This window comes from Branchiostoma lanceolatum, chromosome 8 (genome assembly GCF_035083965.1).
Source record: "Branchiostoma lanceolatum isolate klBraLanc5 chromosome 8, klBraLanc5.hap2, whole genome shotgun sequence".
Classification (NCBI taxonomy): domain Eukaryota; kingdom Metazoa; phylum Chordata; class Leptocardii; order Amphioxiformes; family Branchiostomatidae; genus Branchiostoma; species Branchiostoma lanceolatum.
In genome coordinates this window covers 17,595,380-17,618,853 of record NC_089729.1, presented here as the reverse complement: position 1 = coordinate 17,618,853, position 23,474 = coordinate 17,595,380, and the positions used below count along the sequence as shown (strand labels likewise).

At 39.2% G+C, this 23,474-nt stretch overlaps 1 protein-coding gene across 7 annotated transcripts in view; it reads right to left on the bottom strand.

The window, feature by feature from the left end:
• Nucleotides 1–23,474, bottom strand: part of LOC136439958 (probable E3 ubiquitin-protein ligase MGRN1) — a 45,318-nt gene that overhangs the window by 12,884 nt on the left and 8,960 nt on the right. For all 7 annotated transcript variants that reach the window (XM_066435649.1, XM_066435651.1, XM_066435652.1 and 4 more), the window contains exons 2-12: nt 22,474–22,592; nt 21,769–21,857; nt 7,415–7,570; nt 6,797–6,914; nt 5,395–5,461; nt 4,731–4,783; nt 4,501–4,548; nt 4,039–4,107; nt 2,754–2,865; nt 1,974–2,021; nt 1,210–1,298 (exon numbers count right to left, since the gene is read on the bottom strand). In XM_066435649.1, coding sequence (XP_066291746.1) covers nt 1,210–1,298; nt 1,974–2,021; nt 2,754–2,865; nt 4,039–4,107; nt 4,501–4,548; nt 4,731–4,783; nt 5,395–5,461; nt 6,797–6,914; nt 7,415–7,570; nt 21,769–21,857; nt 22,474–22,592 — 968 coding nt within the window. The remainder of the gene's footprint in view (nt 1–1,209; nt 1,299–1,973; nt 2,022–2,753; nt 2,866–4,038; nt 4,108–4,500; nt 4,549–4,730; nt 4,784–5,394; nt 5,462–6,796; nt 6,915–7,414; nt 7,571–21,768; nt 21,858–22,473; nt 22,593–23,474) is intronic.

Genomic DNA, 23,474 nt, shown 5'->3' with positions numbered 1-23,474 from the left:
ACCCTCAAGTCTAGCGACCGTCTTTTCCAGGAAATACTTCTGAGCCAAAACAACTGTGACTGGGAATGAAGGATATCCCTCTAGCTACAAGAAAACCTGAGTTTCCGTTTCTTCAATCTCTGTAATTTTAGTAAATTCTAGAGGGAAAAAGTATTTTTCCGTCAAAAATGAGGCGCAAAATTGGGCATTTTCCCGTGGAACTAAACACATCACAAAATTTTTTTACACGAAAATGACTGTTAGTGTCAGAAAGAGAAAACTCCAAGGTATAATCAAGCCCATTATAAAGAAAATCCTACCACTGAGATTTTCACAATAACCCGACGCACGAGGTAATGCAACACGGCCAAAAGAATGCAACAAAGGTCAATCTGGGTCAAAGGGGCAGTTTACCTTCAACGCGTATGGATATCTGGAAGTAAGGCTCGGATCGAAACACAATTTCCACCCAAAACACACCAATTCATACGCTTTTCAGCCATGTTAGTATTTAATGTCAGTTCGAAGCACATTTTGAGAAATGTGAACTCAAACCCAGACCCTCGGAACCCTTTCGTCCCTTTTTTGTCGCGCACTACCAGGGACCCCTGTTGCGGAAGAACTGGTGCGTGCACCGTTAAGCATATCACATGTGAAACTAGCAGGCAATAACCTACACCACTTTTTCCGAACATCAAATGCTTCTCCGCCTTCAAAAAATGAAACCACAGGTTGTCCAGAAATCAAAACCACAAGTTGCACTGCAGTACAACTGAAAGCAGCCAGGGGGCCCAAAATCTATTCACTTTCAGTTTTTGTAATACCATACACACGCGCGAAATATGAAGCAAATTCATCCAGCCCTTTTGGAGTTTTCTTGGTGACCAACACACGTACAAAGACATACGCATACATGCTGACAAAAGATATAACAGCCTTGACTTACGTAATGAGGCATTCAATGTTATCAAGGCCATGCATATGGAGTATGCATGGCATGATAAATGCAGAAATGTTCGCGGTGGTTTTACCTTCGTGGTTTTTGCGGTGACTGTTTCACCGCGAACTTAAAACCACCGCGAACATTTTTGTCTAATACTGTAGCAGTTTGTAACTATAGCACTGCCGCAATCTTAAAACCACTGCGAACACTCCATTTTCGCCTTAGCGCGAAATAAAAACCATGTGAACTTAAATGCATTTACAGTAATAGATATAACACTTCCATACCACTTCATCTGCTTCTGACTGCGGCGTGACGGCCGGGGTCAGACTTGTCTTCTTCCTCATGGCTCGCATCTGTAGCAGTGCACGGAACGCTGCGGCAGCAAAAACAACAATCCTTCAATCTCTCTTGTTTTTCAAGTCTTTCGATACTACTCTTAGAGTCAATTCCAAGTCACCAAGAGGGTTTTTGAATAATATTTCTTCTTGTTTTTCAAGTCTTTTGATACTACTCTTAGAGTCAAATCCAAGTCACCAAGAGGGTTTTAAAATAACATTTCTTCTTGTTTTTCAAGTCTTTTGATACTACTCTTAGAGTCAGTTCCAAGTCACCAAGAGGGTTTTAAAATAATATTTGTAATGTGTTTGAACTATTTTGAGTAAAAGAAGTCACAATAGTTCTAAACTGTTGAAACAATTAAAAATGAAACTTATAACATGTCTACTGCTGGAGGTAAATATTGAGAGAATTCCAGATTCCGCAAGGAGGCGGGGGAGGCAGGACGATCTTCACAAGTCTCGGCCTAGTTTCGTGTTCTCGCGAGACTAGGTCACTCAGTGAACAAGACGTACAGAAGACGTCGAAAATTTGGAGGTGCGTATTTTGCTACCTTTCTTTTTAAGTCACTGTTTGAGGAATATTCTTGTAACTGTTATTATATACGTGACTGATGAATTTCTTCAACGACAGATTGATAGTGTCTTTGAAAATTGATGGTACCAGGAACAGATTTTTTTTAACAAGAATTCTTTCTTGTACATGTACGTACGTTGTCTGCAGATGGGGCAGTTGCTAGCTTGATATCTCAAGGAGTCAGCTGTGAAACAAGAAAAAAAGACATCTGAGATTACAATCAACAATCACCTGGCTGTAACGTGCCTACAAAAATTGCTCAGTCCAAACATAAAACTATTCATTATTTAGGTGCACAGGAAACATTTTGGATGCACAATATAGAATAAAGTAGGATGTCAGCAAAACCTTATCACAAACCTTACCATAATAGCACCTTAACATACTGTACTCAAATATGTAGTTGCACCAACAGTCAACAATTAGGTGCACAGCTCCAATTTGGGGTGCACATAAGTGCATACAATACATTGCTCCCAGTATTTTGAGCCCTGCTAATAGCCAGTGTTCTCGCCAGGCCTTTTCAGCATAGATGCTGTGATCTGGACCCCCGATGCTGTGATCTGGACCCCGATGCTTTGTCTCAATGAGCATAGGGGTGTTTCTTTCTGGGAAGAACCTTCATAAATCTTATAAAAAGTTCATATTTGGCTTTAGAATGAGGATGTGGCAGAGGAAAAACTGAACTTCACAACATTTCTCCCTCAAAATGCAGGAAATAGTGTCTTATTTGGTTATGAATTTCAAAATATTTTGCAGGAAGATGCCAGACTCCCAACTGTTATGTCTTTGGCACTCCACGAGTGACTTGCGCCGCGCAAAGTTGGCCTTCTGTACCCGACCCCTATGTTGTGAAAAAATCCTGGTGAGAACACTGATATAGCCATTGCACTAACAGGTAAGTGACAGTACCTACCACAGCCGTTACAGAGACAGAGATGTCTGCATGGCAGGATGAGGGTGTCCCGTATGTCAGACATGCAGATCACACACTCAGAACCACTGTCATCGATGTCGTCCTCCTGGTGCTAAGGGAAATACAAAAGGAAAAGGAGTAAACTAGAGTTAGTGTGCTTAATCCAGTGGCTAGTGGACCAAGTCGCAAATTCAAACCCCAGCTGTGTCACTCATCCGACATACATGCTATTGGAAAGGGTTGCAGTCCTTAAGCCCCCGTCACAAATAAGAAATTCAGCTCGGCCTACATGTTGGCAAGCTTCAAATGTGCATTTTCGGCCGAAGAACGGCCGAAGTTGTCAATTAAGCGGGCTTCGGACGATTTTTAGAAATAAAAGTTGATCCAAATATTGGCCTTTTACCAGCTTAGTCGATACTGACTTCGTCCATGTCCAAGAGATGGTACCATCTCATAGGGGATTTTTAGTTTTTAGTGTTTGACGGACGTCACCCGAGATTTTCATTGGAAACTACGGTCGACGCTCGGACGATTTTGAAATTCGGCGAGCTTCGGGCGATCTACAAATTCGGCCGACGCTCGCATGAATTGTGATGCCAACTTTAGGATGAGATTTCAAGCCATGGTCCACTGTTCATTGTACTTGTCGAAAAGAGCTTGGAGAATATCGCTGATACAATGAACATGTCTATACTGTGCATAGCATTTGTCTTCTCTGTCACGTACAGTGGAAGAGTGGCTTAACTCATTGGGTTAATTTCAGCTTAACTGTATATGTAGACCACTTCCTTTTTTTAAAACTAATAAAATCCCTTGGAAAGTGCAAACTTCTCTCAAAACTGAATAAAAAGACTCTTTTTACACAACCAAGAGATTTATGCCACCAACGTTTCAGTGACCATCTGTCACCTTCTTCAAGGCAATTCTGACTGGTTCACAGTTCTATCAAAACTCTTCCATGCAACCTAAATGCCTGTAATCGTCACTTTGAAAGGATCATACAATCTTATTGCTTTAGATTACTTCATTTACTGATACCGCACTTCCTAGTAGGGTAGGGAATTTCCCGAGCAGCCTTCGTAACCCCTGCTTCTCCTAATGGGTCAGTGAAGTCATGCTTGTCTTGAGCATTGATTCAGTAAGAATTAGCTCAGTGCTTCGATGAGTGGCCCCCTACGGCCTTGCACTGAGTGAGTTTGTTAAAAAAAATATATAAAAAATTTCTACTCGAATAACAGCTTGTGCCTAATCTAAAGGCTTACACTTTCAACACAACTAAACCTACCTTAGTTTCCTGGGAATTCTTGTTTTCAATACCATAGATCTCCTGTAGCAGGTAGCACAGTCCATCCACCTTTTAGGAATTAATAGAAATATTTTTAACCACTAAACTGTTAAAGTAAACATAATGAAAATTTCATAATAGAAAAATGTCCAATTTTAGTGATAATGCTTTACATCTACAACTTTCTCAGAACCCCTATATCATTCAAACGAAAACATTGTAGGATATTTGGAGTTTCTTTTTTCACAACCAGGAATCTCCCCTGCTGAATCTCACCACCTGGTTGTGAAAAGAAACTCCAAATTATATCCTATGCTCTACCAACCTGATGAAATTATTTTCGGAAGGAAAATATTGTAGCAATACAAAGTACAAATGCCCTGTTGCCTCTCCTATTCCTTATAGCCTTTTTCTTCGATGTTTTTTTTATTCAGTTCAAATCAAAAACATAGACAAACTTACCATCTGCTTCTGTTTCAAAGGCTTGATAGTAAAGCAGTCTTCAGAATTCTGGATAGGGTGAAGAACATGTACAACATTATTACTTGAATCTAACCACCACATTCTAGGATCCCAGGAAAAATCATATGGAAATAATTTACTACATGTGTACACAAAAGTGCAAGGAACAAACCATCAGTATATGGGAGATAAAGGTTAACTCAGACAAAGATGTATAAACTGCAACTTACCTTTTCAAATGAAGCAAAGAGCATGTGAGCATGGCCTAAGTTTTCTGCATGTTCTACAATGGAAAAAAACGAACATTTTTTATTCATCAAGTAGGTAAAAAGCTGTAATTCAGCAACATTGCAACAGGTCATTCAACCAAATGTTAAAATACACACAATTTTTTCAAAAGCGTTTCCTGTCATTTCGTTGAAGGACAAAATCAATTAGACATTCTTTTTCTTATGAAGACCATGAAACATAGGCTTCTAGCTAGGCATGCGTCCATGCGTCAATTGGACGCATGATACTACATGTAAAATAACAAGGAAATTGGACGCCCTCTTTTTCAGCTGGATGCGCAGAGGACCCCCTGTTTCCCTGGTAATAACAGACACATGTTACTGTGTTACAGTGTCACTGATGCTTTTTTAGTCCTACCAGACACTGGGACAGCATGAAAACTGATTGACATGCCAGGAAATTAATAATCCATAGAGCCTATTGGGAGACAGAGAAGGAACAAGCAGTTTTTAGTGCTTAAAATGGTCTGCTAAAAGTATGATATTGATAAGACTAGAACACACCTAACCCCCGGATCACAGCATCTCCCCACCCCGATTTTTGGACCCCTTGTCTATGAATCCTAGCTAAAAGCCTGATGAAACATGTAATAGGAAAGCCTACCCTCTTCCTCCTCCACACAACACTGTATCACCATGGGGATCACCTGCTTGTCTGAGTCATAGCTAAACTGTTGGAACGAGAAAAAATCAAACAGTTACAAATAAAACATGTACCATATTAGTTGTAAGGATTGATTAAGAATACAACTTCTTGTCACCACAGCCTAAATGCTGAATTTATGTTGTGCCATTACAAAATGCAACTGCTAATAAACAAGCAAATTTTTATCCACACAGGATGGATCCGTGCAGGAAAAAAAAGATTGCCTTTATTCTAATAATGAAATCTGATTTATCTTGATACATCAGTATGACATACATTGCCTGTAGCCGCTTCGTTTGTATAAGCTAAGGCCACACCAATTTATTTTCTTGGTTACCGGAATGAAAACAAAATCAAATGCTAGATTGGAAAAACAACATGAAAACAGAATCTCAGAGGAAAGTTTGTACTTTGGTGCACACAGTATCAGGGAGTGAACAGGGTCAGGTGCAAGTTTTCACCCCAGCCTTCTGTTTTCATGATGATTTTTTTGGCTAAAATTGAAAATAAAAATCCGTTAACCAAGAAATTAAATAGACCGATTCTGTCGAACACCATATCGAACGAATAGAAGACAAATAGAACCCCCTGTTCTATTCAGAGCACCTCCGTCAAAAACAGCGTTGGCGGGGCAGAAATGGCACGTGTAAAGCAGGGTACGTATATCTGGGACAGGTTTTCCACTGTATTGGTTGAATGCATGCTCAGAAAAAAAAACCAATTTAAAAAGAAAATAGATCGGGCACTCAAGGAGAGGAAGCTTGTACCACATGCTGACTACTACAAACTCCGCTAGCGCAGAGTTTCGTATCTTCAGTTACTGGTGTGTGAAACTGGTTAACTTGAAGGTGAACAGGGAAGTAAAAGGATGCATTTTAATTCTTAGTCACTAAATACCATGCAGCTGTTATGCATGCAGTCAATACAGTGGGAACCCTGTCACAGATATATGAACCCTCTTTTACACGTGCATCGGCTGCTTGTCAGAAACTGGGCGCTGATGCCCACCGACAAGGGAAAGCTATGCGGCGCATACCGCTTTAACATTGACCGAAAACATTACGCTCTCATCGCAACTACACCTACCCCCTCCTTAAACAACTCTACCCGGTGGATACAGCCTTCAACAAAGAAGACATAGCATTCTTATTTGGCCCGCTCCGAAAGGGTTTCAGTGCCACAAACACTAAACCGAAGTCAGTGGCATTATTTTCAATCTAGCCGCGGCGGCCATGTTTGGTCCGTCAAACCCTGTTTTTGACGGAGGTGTTCGAAATCGAACAGGGGGCGTGGCTTTGGGATCGGTCTATTGGTGTGGCCTAAGGGTTAAAGAATAGTTTAAAAGATAACTGTTGCCTACATCGTCAATGTTCCACATGCTGGGCTCTAGTACATGGCTGGGCAGGCTGAAGGTCTGACTAGCACCCCGCTTGTAGTGGACTGTCTCCGAGGTGAGTGTGGGGTCGTTGGAAGTGTACCTGTTTCAACAAAAAGGCAGAGTAGTGTAAAAGACATTACAACATTTTTTTTAAACTTCTAAGTTCTTAAAATCTAGCACAATTGAAATAACAGTATACATTTTCCTAATTTATCATGCAAATCAAGTACTAATTTGCATAATTTGCATCCATTGCTCTGGTCTTCATCAAAGTTCCCTACAGTTGAAGAAATCATGAAAATTCATTCATCCCTTCTTGACTTATCCTTTTCAAAATCTGCAACTTAAATGCCCCTGGAGTTCCAAACAAAGCTGTTACAGGGCCCAAACTTATGACTTGTCCAAAACATGAGATAGATTTTAAAAAAGCTAACAGGGTGCCCCTTTATCTAATAATTTCTTCAATAGGACAAGACCAAACCACATACCAAATTTCATTCCATCCACATATGCTTCTTTAGTTATACTGTTAAAACAACAAACATGCAGTCATACATGCAAAACAACGCTACCAAAAACATGTTATGTCGATGTACTTACACAGCCAGACCATTGACGATCTCCTCTGAAGCAAAGTAGTGGATGGTGATGCCCACTTTGACGTCCGTATCAAACGTGAACTCCACGTTGTACTTGGGAGAAGTTTCTTTCTCCTCATCCTCGGCCTCTTCTGGCTCAGGCTCCGGATCTTCAATTCTAAAGAAGAACAAAAGAAGGTAGAGTTTGTTTGTTTGTTTGTTTGTTTATTTTCATTTATCCAGGGGGTTACATATCGCCTGTAATGGCATTTTCAATGTGCCCTGGGCGGCAATCCCCACATTGTTTAAACTTAAATACATAAGATAACAAAAATTACACATATTTGTAATTTTGTTCCATAATCTCATACATTTGTGAAAGGATGCTACGCTTTACGACTGATGTATCATAAATTTTTCTGCAAATAATATTTTCATTTGCGAATGAAATAGAGGCAAAGTGACAAATAACACAAATTGTTCAAAGTATGAAAAGCTTATCTTAGCCAAGAAGGCTATTGTAGCATTTCCTCAGCAAAGTAAATAAGGCCAAGAATTGCATGATTTACATCTGATGTTGATAATCTTTACTCAGCTTCCAAATGCTACAAAAATGAAATTCCTACCATTTACCACTATGGCTACAAACCCACACACACAGACACACATAAAAACAAAACCTTTTTCGCAAAGGTAATAAAAAGGTCACTGTTGAATATCAATTCAATGAATATTGGAAGCCTCTATACATGCAGCTACATGTATGATATAATGGCACCATTGAATTAAGTTTCAAAGCACAAGTAGCATACAATTATCCATCAATTAATAAACTTATAAAGCAAGGGAATAAAGTTTTCAGTCTGACTTCCCTGATGAGAAGAGCAACAACTTTTTGGTGCAGTACCAAATTTAGACACTAGGGGGCACATGTTTACCACCCTTCCAAGGATGGGGTATTTGTTTCACCTGTGCCATTTAAAGCTATATTTACTGCAAACTCTCTAAAGGAAAAACCAATCCACACAGAACAAAGCACATAATAGAAGGGCACATTTACAGGAAACACAGTAATCCTGTAAGGTATTTGATATCCATTGATCCATAATGCAAGACACGACATTATCCCCGATATATTTCTCTATCTGTCTCCTGATACTGCAATTCTATATCGCCTGGCACTTGCATCTTTTGTTCCAAATATTTGCAGTTATCATGGAGGTCCTGAGATAGTGCAGTGGGTATTTGAACTGCCCCTCTGACTAGCTGAGTCACTGTTACAATCTATGTGAGCATTAAAACAGGCAGTTGCTTTCTGACAGAGTGAACGGTATCGTATTATAACTTATATATAACTACAGTAGATTCCGCATATCTGTATAGCTCATTTGTCAGCGCAAATTATACGACTCCCCGAACTATACGACTGTCCGAACTAGCGATATTGACGTCCCGAAGGAGGGGAGGGGGGGGCGAATTGGATTTTGGGCAAGACACACAATTACACTAACGATATCGCAACTTTATTTTGCAAAATTTTAATCAAAGTACAATCCGACCTTTTCGTCGATCTTAACGTCACCATATTGGATTAAATACGCGATCCATTTTGTTCAGATAAGCCCGAACTGCGTGGAAACTCCTGCCAAATAAAAAACTCCCGCCGCATGTTGATCACGTGAAATCTTACAGTCAACCAATCAGAGCACAGGTTTTTATGACGTAAACCAATCAGCGCGTAGAAAAATGCATATCAATGAGTAAACAAAGATGGCCGCCCAGCGTCACAAGACCTTGGTCGCTTTATTTTTTTCTGAAATCGCGACGTAAAATACGATTCATCTACGCTACATAAGCAGGATTTTCACGGGGAAAGAATGTAAGGAATAGGTTCTCCGTCGAATACGGCCACAAATAACTGTAAATCGCGGCAAAATACAGCGTAGAGGCTCAAATGCTCCGACAAAAATCGTGTTTTTCTTTTCGTATTTTTGTTCACTTTCGTCGCTTGAGTCTCGAAAAACAGGTTTTTAATGAGATCACCGTATGTCAAAGGCACCGATATCGATTGTTTGCAAGCATGACAATAGCGAGTAACAAAAGAATGTGATTGTTGAACGGTAGACGGCGTCCCCACTCCCGAAACAACAATTCAAATCCAAAATTTAGCCTGTAGTTGTGGGTCATTTTACGATAAAATCCGACAAGATTCTATACAATACCCCGAACTTTACGATTATGGGCTATACAGATATGCATTGTTTTTACAATTGAGTGAATGGTAAATGGTTTGGTGTTTTGGAATTCTATACAGAAAGACGAAATATACAGAAAAAAGGTATACAAATAATTGGCATATACTGTATCAATTTACAGTCATGTTTAACAGAAAAGTTCTACGTTAACGTTTTCAAAACCATTCCCTTGCCAACTTTGCTAACTTCCCTTGCTATATCTTTAGGCCACACCAATTTAATTTCTTGGTTAACAGATTTTTATTTTTAATTTCAACAAAACAAAATCATGAAAACAGAAGGCTTGGGTGAAAACTTGCACCTGACCCTGTTCACTCCCTGATACTGTGTGCACTAAAGTAAAAACATTCCTATGAGATTTTGTTTTCATGTTGTTTTTCCAATCTAGCTTTCTTTTTTTACATTTTTTTTATTCCGTTAACCAAGAAAATAGATTGGTGTGGCCTTAGCTTGCAAAAGCAACCCGTCAATAGAACAACATGTAATTGTAAGCTAAGACTACAATAATGAAACTGTTGGTATATTTTACAAGCAGAGGTCCAGCTATTCAAAAGGACCCCCATTGACCGGTGTAGGTTTTCTCTGTCAACCCATTGGGGTTATATACACAGGGGTGCTGCATAGCTGACAAACTGAATACTTCTGTAATGTTGGCTAGGGAGACACTGACACCACAATATTCTGTAACCGAAAACTCAACTTCAAAACAGACCAGCATGTTGTTGTGAGTCGGAGATGAAAACAGTATTGTGGGCACCTTTAAAGGCATCCAGAGCGTTTTATGAGGCTTGAAAACTGGAAATATTCTAGTTGCTGTATTCTTTGTGAAATTGACATTTAATGCCACTGTTTACCCCATTTGCGTGCCGATTTCTTATCAAAAGTGCCCAAAAGCGGCACAAAACTAAGCTACATGGTGATCTTTTAGTTTCACACGGCAAGTGTAAATAGACCGATGCCACAGCCCCGCCAATCTCCGTCAAAAGGTAGAAATGCAAAATGAAAAACATAAAGATGCAAATATTTGACGGACATGCAGTCATTCTCTCATTGGTCGAACCGCCAATTGTGATGGAGTCAGGACAGACAGGATCAGTCTATTAGGGCTTGGATTTTCTATCAGTTCTCACCACACAACGACATCGTATCTTTGCTCCTTTAATGTCGATGTGCAATGGTATAGTGTTGTTGGAACTTACTTAGAATGACTAGAAATTGGAGTTTTTCATTCAAGTTTCAAGCCTCATAAAATGCTCTGGATGCCTTTCAACGGAGTAAAAATACAGCACTACACACATTTAACCCATACCACTGTTAGATTAGAGTTAGACATTAGAAATGTTTCAGAACAACTAGAATTTGTTTGAACCTGAAGCACAAATTCCTTTGCATCTCTTAGGTTTTTTACAAGTTTAACTTATGAAAAAAAATGATATAATAATAATATAAAATGAAAAAAGAAAATGATATAACATGGTCTCTATCAAGTATTTGAAGGAAGAAATGTTGAATTTATATTTTTTGACAGATGTTGTCTTTGTAACTTCTGCAAAAGGTTGAAAATGCAAAAGTGTCACTTCTACATGTAGTTCTGTGGTTGTCACCGATGCAATTTTTTTCAAATTTTCTTGCTGTCATCCACACAGTGCAATTTTTGTGGGCACTTTAGAAAAAGCAAACAGGTCCTGAGACAATATTGTAAATCGTGAAAGTTTCATGATGGTTTTAAATTAGTATTCATGGTTTTCGCCCTACTGCGAATTCATTGCACCACGATTAAGTCTTCCTTGTTTTACTACTGTACAGTGTAACAGAGAATTGCTTCAACAATTTATGTTCTTTTTTCCGATGGTATAACACCAGTCACTTGAGATTTAGAAAGACACTAGCCATTTGGAAATTCAAGCAAAGTTGATGTTCTACCTTCAAGTAAGACATCGGTGCGTAGCTCTTAGTTTACTGAGTATAGTGATATGAAAATCATTATTCTGCAATGTTCACAACTTATGATATCATTGATGATAAATTCAAGAAAACTGCGGGAAATTGAAGCACCCCGCTTTCTTTTTTGGTCATCCCGATGTGTGAAACTACAGCCCCGCAAGGAAGAATGCTTCGCCCCGCAAGGAAGAATGCTTCTCCCCGCCGGCCTACTGTTCTTCCCCCCCGGGAAAAAATGGCAAAAACTATGGAACCCGACGGGTTTGGACAAGCCCCAGGGAAGAAAAATTCAGGTCCAAGAGGTGTAAAAGGCATGAATTCAGCCAAACGTATACAGCGGGACAAAAACTGAACCCGCCGGGTTCGCTATCCTCCCCGCTATCCAACATAACGTTAAAAGCCAGGATAGCACAATTCACATCCCTCTGTTAGCTTTGAAACAGTCAGTATAAGCATTCTGAAAATGGCCACCTCTTCTCATCCTGAAGCAGCCCAACTGTTTAAAAGTTCAATAAGTGTTAAGTTATACCAGGCACAGCTTGCACAAAATCTTTGTTGGTACTTGTCTCACAAACAAACTAACCTACTACCTAACTATTCACATCCAAGTAAAGTTTGTTGTCTAAAATCTAGTAGATTTTAGACAACAAACTTTACTTGGATGTGAATAGTTTCTATCCTGAAATCATCAAGCAATCCTATGGACACCAGACACATTATACAGCATGGATAGGCCTTTGTTTTCTACACTAGCACAAGGAGTGTACAATGGCCTTGTTTTCTGCTTTGTCTTTCATTGTGTGGGCTGTGACTTTATGCATACAACAGAGGGAAAATGTTACAGTCTGACCACTAGGACCTCCTTGGGTCTGACTATACTAATTAAATACCTGGTGCTTTCTCTAAAATAATGACGTAAAATCTACTCTCTCAGTTTGTTTTATTGGGATCTCCATTAGTGTTCAATTATCACAATCTTACACTATTCTTCCTGGAGTCCATTCACATTGATACATTAAAATCAAAATACAAGAAGAAAACATATACAAATGATAGACAGTCATGACCAAAATCAAATGTGATACAAGACATCCACAATTGACAGACAGTCAATGAACAAAATCAAATGAGATGCAATAAAAAGAGCGTGAGGGGTCAGAGGTCAACTTGAAATATATATGTACATACATTCAGCTACCACCAGTGCTGTAATGGCTTATTTGTGTACTTTAGTGTAATCAGTCTTTCTTTGAGGAATGTTTTGAACAGTGAAGGTGCGGATGTTTTTATGTGTTGTGGAAAGGTGTTATATGATTTAATACATCTGTACAGAAAGGTTCTGGTAGCTGAGGTGGTTTTGGGTTTTGGCAGTTTGAAACCCCCTCCTTGTGCAAGACGGGTATTGTGTTGATGTGTATTGTCAATTCTCTGTAACCTTTTATAGATAGCTTCTGGTTTTTGGGCCACCTGAAGTTTGTGAAACATAGAGAGAGTGCTTGTGTATAGTCTTAGGCTGGACCAAGTAATCTTTATGGATGACGTCCTTTGGAGACCCTAAATCTAATGCGAGAGCGCAAAAAAAAAACAAGAAGGGCCGAAAAAAACAAGATGCCTAGATTTGAAATATAATAGTCGACGACACATGTTAGGACACAAATTGAATGAGAGAACACAGTGTAACAACTAACAATTCTTTTATGCATCATGAAAACAGCAATAATTTGAATAAATCAGTTGAAGTTGAACAGCAGTTGTTGTCCTGTCCTGTTTCTTAGGATTTGCAGCACTGTTGTAACTCTTTGATCATAGTTACAGGAAGCGGAATTTCTTGTGGTTTTTTCTGGGAACAGACCAAAATCAATGCGCGCGCGGACGTCATCCATAAAAATTACTTGGTGTAGCCTTACATTAACTTTGGGCCAATTCAATCTCCTGTGCATGTCATCTATGTTGGAGTCATACTTTGCATTTAGGACAAGTCTAGCTGCCTTGTTTTGTAGAATCTGTAGTTTATTCAAGTGAGATTGAGAACTAGCTGACAAGAGGCAAGAGCAGTAATCCATGTGACTTAGGACAAGTGATTGTGCGACTGTTTTTAACGTGTCGCTCGTGAGGTAGTCATGAGCTCTTGCTAGTGCTGCCAAAGCGCTTGTCATTTTGGATTTAACTTTGTCCAGGTGTAGACCCCACGTTAACTGCTGGTCCATTTCAATCCCTAGCAGTTTCGCCTGCTCTACCGGTTCGATCATTCTGTTGAGCATCGAAAGCTGCAGGGTTGGCTAAATATGCTTTAGTTTGTGCCAGCTAATTGTTATTCCAGCTAATTTTAAAAGTAAATGCTTGGAAGGAAGGAATCCTTAAGAAATCAACCACAGGAGGGATTGTGAGAATTTTTTGTTCTTTCAGGGATGTCTGTATTGGCTGTGAATATCCCACAATTAATGTCAAGGTGTGAATCACCCTGATTTGCATAGAGCCAAAAGACAATTGGTACATGGAAAGAATTTTTATACATTGATAGGTAAACAAGAATCATGTGGGATTTTAGGATTGGGGAAGTAGGACAAATCACACCATCTCTTATATTATAGCCAACTGCTTTATTTAACAGAATCTGACTTGAATCTTGTACCTGCAGCCATGGCCAGGCATGACTATTGTCAACTGTTGAAAAATATGTCTTAAAATGTTTAATAAGTTAACTGTTGACAAATGTGTTAATCAAACTTGTAATATAAGAAATTAATTTGATACTGAAACAAATTCACACAAGTGAAAAAGCACTAAATGTGCCATCCTTGTTGAAAGATGGGTACCTCTTGGGTAGGATGTAAAAAGCAAGGAGGTTCTATATATTATATAAAACCTCCTTGGTAAAAGCAGAGGCCCTGTTGAAGTTAAAAATACTGACTTTTCTTTTTTCTTAATTGACAGTTCAGCCTATCAGTCCATGATTTAGGCACATACATGTAAGTTTGATGGGAGCACTGTGCTCCAAAGAAAACACCTCCAGGTATACCAGCTAATTTTAAAAGTAAATGCCAGCGCTCTTGGAAGGAAGGTATTCTTAGGAAATCAAGCACAGGAGGGATTGTCAGAATTCAATTTGTTCTTTCAGGGATGTCTGTATTGGCTGTGAATATCCCAATTAATGTCAAGGTGTGAATTACCCTGATTTGCATAGAGCCAAAGACAATTGGTACATGGAAAGATAGAATTTCCTCAGCTACCAGGGATGCAGTACACGTAGGTGTTGAAAAAAGCAGAGGTTTCTGTCCGGTGGCTAGGAGTAGCCACGATTTTTAAAGTTTGCCTCAAGGGCATGTGTGCTACCCAGTCGTAATGGGGAAGCAAGATCAAAGGTGCAAGTACATCATTACTTCTGTCAAGGACATTATATAATGTCCTTGCTTCTGTATAGAAAAATATTATCTCTTTGCTGGAAGGGAGCTGATCTGTAGAGTCTGACCCTGGGTACATGCAAGGAGGTATAAAACCTCCTTGGTACATGTATGTCAAACCAACAACCTCCTTGGTCAAACAAACTTTAGGAAAAAAACAAAAAAAACAATATATGGCCTGGGGACTCAGTAAAGGCTTCAACACACCCTCTTACAATCACACAAAAGAATAATAAACTGTCTAAGATCACCTCGAGTCAAGATGCAGCTTGGAATTTGAATCTGGCTTGGAGCGTTCAATTGTTCACAAATTAACCACTGCAAAATCTCCCAATAAATGGAGCCAAGTGCTTTTAAGAATCACTGGTTGGTCTGACCTGGTAGTCATGCTGTACATATAGTATAAATATACCAAGCCAGCTTTGTGAAGTGAGAGGTTGGCTGGCTGGCCAGTACATTGCCTGAAATTTCTGCTTGAAGTTCCAATATGACCAGTCTAAAAATTTAAAATGGTCCTTCAGACCAAGGAGGATTAAAGTGAACCTTGCTCAGACACTAGTGAGCTGTAGGGACGATAGGGGATGCACTTGAACCAATTGGTTAGGGGGTATAGGGCAGCAATCTTTTGTCTTACAATGTTTTCGAATAATTTTTTTTTTTCGTTCACAGTGAAATGTTGCCTGGATCCCAGAAGTGAATTTTCAGGTTTCTGTACTTAAATATCAGACCTCAGCTTTCACCAATAAAGTTTAAACCTCTTTGCTTAGTAAACACACTGACTAATAGTAATACCAAGACCTGGGGGCCAAGGCTAACATGATCTTCAATCAAGCAGTTGTTGGGTAGAAAACTTCTTTTTTCAGTATTCTGATCAGCCCGAGGATTTCCAGGCTCCCATTCCATGACCCAAGGCAAGGCCAACACATTAGCTCAAGATTTTTTTATTGATTTAACCCTTTTGGCACTCACAGTATACACCCTGTGTGATAATTACTTCTGAATCAACTTGATAATTTGACAGCATCACTGCTTGTCCAGAACAAAAGCTGACCTAGTTATGAAGCCGCATAACAAAGAAGCGAATAATTACTTGAATTTCCTAAATGAGGATACTTCTTGCTTTGAAAGTGAGCTCTACCCCCTAAGTTCCAGGATTTGGACCTGTTACCAAAATATTACCTAGAACAAACTCTAGTTTGCCTGATGGTTTGGTTCATATGCTATGATTGTTAAATGTTACAACTTCATATGTATATCAAAGACAATTCAAACTCTGAATCTCATTCCAGTTCCCGCACTACAAAAGTGACCTAAAGGCATCTCTCCTCAGCTTTATAACACCTTGAAGTACAATGTAAACCAAAAATGATAAGTATGTCACCAACATGGCTCGAAACATGAGATTTGGATATAAATCTTGAACTACTATATTGAGTAGTCTATTTTGTAGGTTAGCATGTGCACTGTTTATGTAAACTGTCTGAAGCACAGTTCAATTCAATATTCTTAGTTTATTATTAGGCAGCCCCTGTGGGATGATTGGTTGATATTTGGTCTGTGCATTATTAAACCTCCTTGGTCTGTGATCGCTAATGGACTAATATCAAAAGCATATACATGTATGTTTAAAGGACCTTGGATAAGCATAAGGTCTGAAAGTTTCAAACGTCTTATGATTTTTAAAATCTATTCAGTTGTTTTGAGTAATTGTGTTTTGGCAGGCTCGTTTTGGCCAGAAAAGACACACGGTTTGATCGGTATGAAAGCAAGAAGATCGTAATACTATGTAACCTAATAAGTAAAATTCATGGAGATCTTGGATAGGTAGTTCAAAACATTCAAATTGTTTTAGGAGATATAAATTGGACCCCTGTGGAATGAATAACTTGGTTATGGTTTTCCAGTACCATACTTGGTTATCCACAAGGAGGTTAGAACCTCCTTGGTCTCCAAGACTCATTTTCGATGCAATTGTCTTTGAAGAAACTCAAATTATCTTTCACAATTGTGAGCACTGAGCAGTCATGTTATACAGAAAATATAAACAGCAAGAATGCACAGAAATATGGTGAAGTGACAAACTGTGTGTAAATTGTCATCAGCTGCCCTGCTGGGAAGCCAGTGGTTAATTACCAGCCTTGTGTAGTTCAGGGCTGACTTCAAGACCTGTCTCTCTGTCCCGGGACAGATTTTTGCTTGTCGGGGCAGAAAAAATTCACCCAGACCATGCAAAAATCTGGATTTTATGACAATTGACCTTTCAAGTTTAAAGAGACCTGGTAAAGTTCTTTGGTACAGAAGGCTGTGCTATCCTTCCTAACACAGATAATTTTGTTCATGTCCAAATGGACGGGTTTAATTCGTTCCGACGGCCCTGCTGTTCAAACCGCCGGGTTTTGCCATTTGCAAAGTCTTTTCATGAATTTGTCATAAACATGCTAATTACACAAGCTAACCAGGTGTGAATTTTGATTAATTCAATGATTTTCATGGTGCTAATGGTATGCGGTTTGCATTCGGGGTGACCTGTACACCCCGGCGGGGACACTTGAAAATACTGGCGGGGACACTGCGTAATACCGCAAGGAACACAAATATTCCCGAGTTTTCATTCTGAACACTGCGGTATAAGCAATTTTCAAAGTCAAATATCTCGATAAATTTGTACGTTGTGACCATAAAAAATCAACCTGATACTCAAGATAACATGATCTTTCCAATGGTATGTAAAACTTTGATGTACATCAAGGAATAAAGAAGTTGAAAAATTGGGATTTCAACCTGACTGCCTTGAAATTTGGAAAGTGACTTTCTAAATTTCAGGTGACTGGTGTTGTATGTTGAAAGGACCGCTGACCTCCTCCCTTGAACTCTTGAAAAACGGCCTCGGCCGAATGAGTGTATGTTTTGCATACTTTCAAGGTTGAATAAAGGTTGAAAAAAAAAAAAAAAAAAGCTAATTCATAATACAGCAAAAACTCTTTTTTCCATCCAACCGTGAAATAAAACCACAGCGAAAGTACGTGAATTTACAGTAGGCAGCCAAACATATGTTTTCTATAAAATGTGAAGGTATGAAATGACTTTTACAAATCACAAGGATGCTATCAACGAAAATGACAGGGAGTTAAAAGGCATGAAACTCTTCCCCCCACACCCCCCTTCTCCATCATCGAATGGACCAGCCCTCCACATTGACTGGCAGAACAACATCTGTAGAGGTCACCTGGGGGTCAGATCCATAATAGTAACAGGGCACCCTGTGTTTACCACCTCGGAATGTTGGTCTCTGGCCAGGTGGGACCACATGTAAACAACAGCTCTTGCCTGTAAAATGGGAACCTATCATAGCTTTGTTGCTAGGCCAGTGGTGGAAGGTCTGTAGCCTTGTAGCTTTACCTTGAGCTTCTATGCTCCACCTGGTGAAGCATTAACGATTAAAGGCATCCAGAGCATTTCATAAGACTTGAAAATTGGAAATACTCTTTATGAAATTGACAATTAATGCCACTGTTTACCACATTTGCGTGCGGATTTCTTTTCAAAAGTGCACAAAAACGGCACAAAAATAATCTACATGGTAATCTTTTAGTTTCACACGCCTAGTGTAAATACTGTAGACACCATAGCCCCGCCCACCTTCGTCAAAACGTAGAAATGCAAATTCAAAACATAAAAATGCAAATATTTGACGGACATGCAGTCACTCTCTCATTGCTCGAACCGCTAATTGTGATAGACAGTCAGGATCAGTCTATTAGGGCTTGGATTTTCTATCAGTTCTCACCACACAACGACATCGTATCTTTGCTCCTTTAATGTCGATATGTAATGGTATAGTGTTCTTGAAACTTACTATCTGTAGAAATGACTAGAAAGTTGAGTTTTTATTCAAGTTTCAAGCCTCATAAAATGCTCCGGATGCCTTTAAGATGGTTCCATGTACTTACATGTACCACTGTTTGTGTAGTATACTAGTAAGGTTCCTTGGTCTGAGCAAATTACTTTAACTGTGTTACGCACCATACACTTCAGTGAATGTAGACATTTGATGGATGTTTTAATGCCAAATATGGACGTACATCAAATGTTGGGCGAAATCCACCTATTGAAGTTTTACCTGTCTACAACACTAATAGACAACTGCTGGGACAACCCTGAGAAAAAAAAAAGGTTTTTCGAGAGGGTTATTATGATATGCAGGGCTCAAATTTGAAATAAGTCTTTCTGCATACCTGCACAGTTGTAGGTGGGATACAAAATCACCTGCAAGTCATTTTCTTTCCATTATAGTCCATCAAAAATGTTTTGATTTGAAGATGTTCCTACTGTAGTGGTGATAGCTGTTTCTTCGCTTCTACTGTAGTACTGGTACTTTTTTAAAACCTATTCATGTACAATAGCTGTTGACATTTATGTCAATGAAACATGAAAGTACAGCTTAGACTGCATATGTTGGTTATTTGGCCTGGCACTACGGGAACCTATTTCACATCAAAACTGAAGAAAAAAAATGTAATGTGTCTAGCTCATTAAATATCAACAAAAGGCAACGGCTTTAATAGGACAACACCACCTTTAACGTATTGGAAACTTTGTTTGAAATGATCTGCTTACTATTTTTTTCAATCGTCGCTACTATTCATTAACTTCTTTTCCAAAAAGCACAAGCAATACCTTCAAAAGTTGTGTACTTTCCTTCACCTTCTTCCACTGACCTTCTCCCTACCTATTGCTTTAAACCAGATTCAAGGACACATGTCTAGGAGAAAATAATTGGGCACACCTACATGTAGTCTATATGAAGAAAAACAATTATTACACTGTATTACACACATACTGACATAGCAGTTATGAAAGCCAGTGTTTGTAGAGATCAGTCCTACCTGACCGAAAATTCTACTCTACTCTACTCTACTCAAAATATATTGCAACTTATGTAAGAATCTGTGATTTTTAACAGGTTTACATTACAAACGACAAGTTGAGATGTAGCTACATTGTATTTCATTGAAAATCCTCAGTCAAAGGGCTTGGATTTTCAAGTATAGAATACCCTCTCCTGTTCTCTGATATGCTATGTTACACATAAGATATGCCCAATGTGCGGCCATGCAGCAGTAAACAAACCAGTCCTGACAGGGAGGGTGTACCAGTGATGGAACAGCCAGTGTCCAGTCCTGCTAGCAGTTTGTTCATGAGCATACATACATCATGCATTCGGTAAAGTGGCCCTGTGAGCACTGACCTAAAAACCTCGAAAAAGGGACAAAAGCAGATCTATAAACACTGGCATGGCCCTGTCAGGGCCAATACAAGCTGCGTAAACATGTTTTCTTGTTGGAATATCAAAGTCAAAGTCAACCAAGGACCAAAATTTAGTCTATAGAGGTTTAGATGTTCTTTCAACTGGGTCTGGATTATTACCTTTGCCAAGAAGGTTATGCAGAGGGTAGCGTTTGTATGTATGTCTGGATGTAAAAGACCAGAATAACCAAAGAACGCCTGGATGGATTGTCTTGATATTTGGTATGTTGGTAGGTCTTGGTGAGACCTGAAAATGATTAGATTTTGAGCCCCCTAGCGGCTTGTTACGGTACTGCAGCGGAACTTCCTGTTTTGATATCTCATGTTCTGGACATGCTATGGTACTGATTTTTGAATTTTTCAAATAGTCTCCCAAATCTGAGCTCCACACAAAATCATACCTTACCATGATATTTCAAAACATAACAGGTATACCTAATAACAACATGGGGTTACCTTGTGTAATCATTAATTTCAATGCACTAGAATCACCACAGCTCAAAACAACTCCAAAACCTCACACCATTAGGGTGTGGTTCCCCTTTCACTCACACCTGTACGCAGGACAGGTACCACCATCAGAGGGCTGGCTACACTTGGTAACCATATTGATCCACTATGAAATATTCATCCCCTTTCTTTGTTGTGGCAGAGAAGTCCTTATGGATAAATCAATGAAATGTCCTTGAAGTCGGCCAAATTACATAACACTCCAGTTCATCGGCAGATAGAAAACACTTCTTGGGAGCAGAAAGAAGGGATTTTTCTCATGAATCAGGAAAACATCCTATTCCCTAAGGCCACACCAATTTAATTTCTTGGTTAACAGATTTTTTTTTTAATTTTAGCACAAAAAAAATCATGAAAACAGAAGGCTGGGGTGAAAACTTGCACCTGACCCTGTTCACTCCCTGAAATTGTGTGCACCAAAGTACAAACTTTCCTCTGAGATTCTGTTTTCATGTTGTTTTTCCAATGTAGCATTTTTTTACAAATCCTGTTAACCAAGAATTAAAATGGTGCGGCCTTACCAAGTCATTGGACCCACTGACATTAACATGTTTCTTCATTTTCACTGGTAGAGGGGTCCCATATTATTGACTGTAAATCACTTTAATATAGCGGCAGGAAAACATAGCAGTTAGGGGAAAATGGAGTAGGTCACAGCACTTAATTTTAACGGTGGGAAGAAACATTACTGTGTCAAACATTAGTGATCAAATATTCAAGATGTTGAAATTTTAGCTGTTGACTAGTAACCGTTAAATCGGCTAAAATTAAGTTACAGTTAAAAAATCAAGAATTACAGTAACATGGGCTAGATTTTGGCTGTTCTGATCTTTTTTAATGGCAAAGAGGTGCTGTTATATAAAATAATCTTAGCAGCAGACTTTAATCCAATGAACTTTCTAAAGATCACTGGTGTTATCTACTTCCTCTATTCTAAATCCTACTGACGTGCAACAACCTACCTGACAAGTCTGAGCGAGTCCTTTCTGATGTTGACAAGGCTTTTCAGGGTCTTTGTTGGTTCATTTGGCTGAGGAGCTGGGTAGGGAAACTGGAAGAAAACAAAGTACATACACATGTCATCATTGGTAGCTGTTATTTTGATTACTATGACATTCAAGTTTCAATGTGACAGTCTACTTGGGTAAAGTGCTATGTACCTAAACCCATGTTCAGGTTCAGGTCCGGATTTAGATCCAGAGGTTCAGGTTCAGGTTCACTTATAAGTCCGGACCTGAACCCATGGCATATGTGTGCTAAAAATATATCTTTTCCTGTTACATGTAAAATTGCATATTGGCATAAATCATACATCATGCAATTTGAAAACTATTATGCGAAACTATATACAGTCAGTAGTAAACACAAACGTTGAGTTATAAACACAAAAACAGCAATGTTTTCATATTTTTCCAGTGCAAATTTCATGATCTAAGGAAGATTTAAGATGGTTTAAAACAAAACAGAGAGTATAAGCAAGAGATTTTTTTTCAAGTCCGGACTTGTTTCAAGACGTTTAGGTTTTCTTGGACTTGAACCTTAGTTAGGTCCAGTCCGGATCAGGTCCGGGGTTTAGGTACGCAGCACTACTTGGGTACCAGATACAGTGCATTACTTTTTGAAAAGGCTTGAATAGCAACTCCCTCAGGTAATGGTTAAGGACTTACCGGTAGCGGCCTGTTCCCTAAGAAATTCAGGTCGGAGTTTTCTCCAAACAGATATGCCTCTGGTTGGGTGGTGTCGAACCTCTCCCCTCCCATGATGAAATGGCTGCCAAAGTAGCATCCTGCAGGGGGAAAAAAATGATACTTAGTAGTTGGCTAGAAGTTGTGTCCGCGTGGTGTAGAGGTCTGCACACTCTGCCTCTCACCACATCTGGTTCAAATTCCGTGGAGCCAGCGGCCCGAGTTCGCGCCCGGGCCTGGACATGACTGGAAAAGATGCGCATCGTCCTATCGGATGGGGACGTAAAGACGGCGGCCCCGTGTATGAGGGAGCTTTAGGGCATCAAACCTCTGCACGTACATGTAAAAGAACCCAACACACTTATCGAGAAGAGTATGGGTGACCAGGTGTGCTTGGCCAAAAACGTGAGCCGTGGCAAAGCCGCATTGCACTACCACTAGCTACTTGAAAAGGCATTATGCTTCACCTCATGCAATTGAGGATGCCTGCTTTACCTTTACCTTTTAGAGGTTACCAAACTAATATAAAACTTTAGTTTTTTTCTACATTGGAAAAATCAGATTTCACTTTCATGTGCAAATATAATTTATGAACTGTAAATTCTTAAAATTTGTTTGGTGGTTTTAGAACTTATAACACTGAAAATGTATAATTTACCTCTCCTAAAACCAAATTAAGTCCCCACGAAAAAAGCGTTTTGCAGTATGTGCTCTGAAGCTTTTATCTAGTACTTGTGATATGCAAGGCTACATGTACTTCATGTTGATAGAAAAGTTTAATGTTATGATTCATACTTGTTAACTTTAAGGAAAATTAGAACATGTTATAAAAATATTTCCGACTAACACTTAACTGAATCCCTTAAATGATCAATGCGACATTCCTTACTTTCACAGTTAGTTGTGAGCCATGCACAGTGACATGTTCTGGCATGTTTTCCTAACCTCCCTGAACTTTGTGTTTGAATAGATGTGTTTAAAGC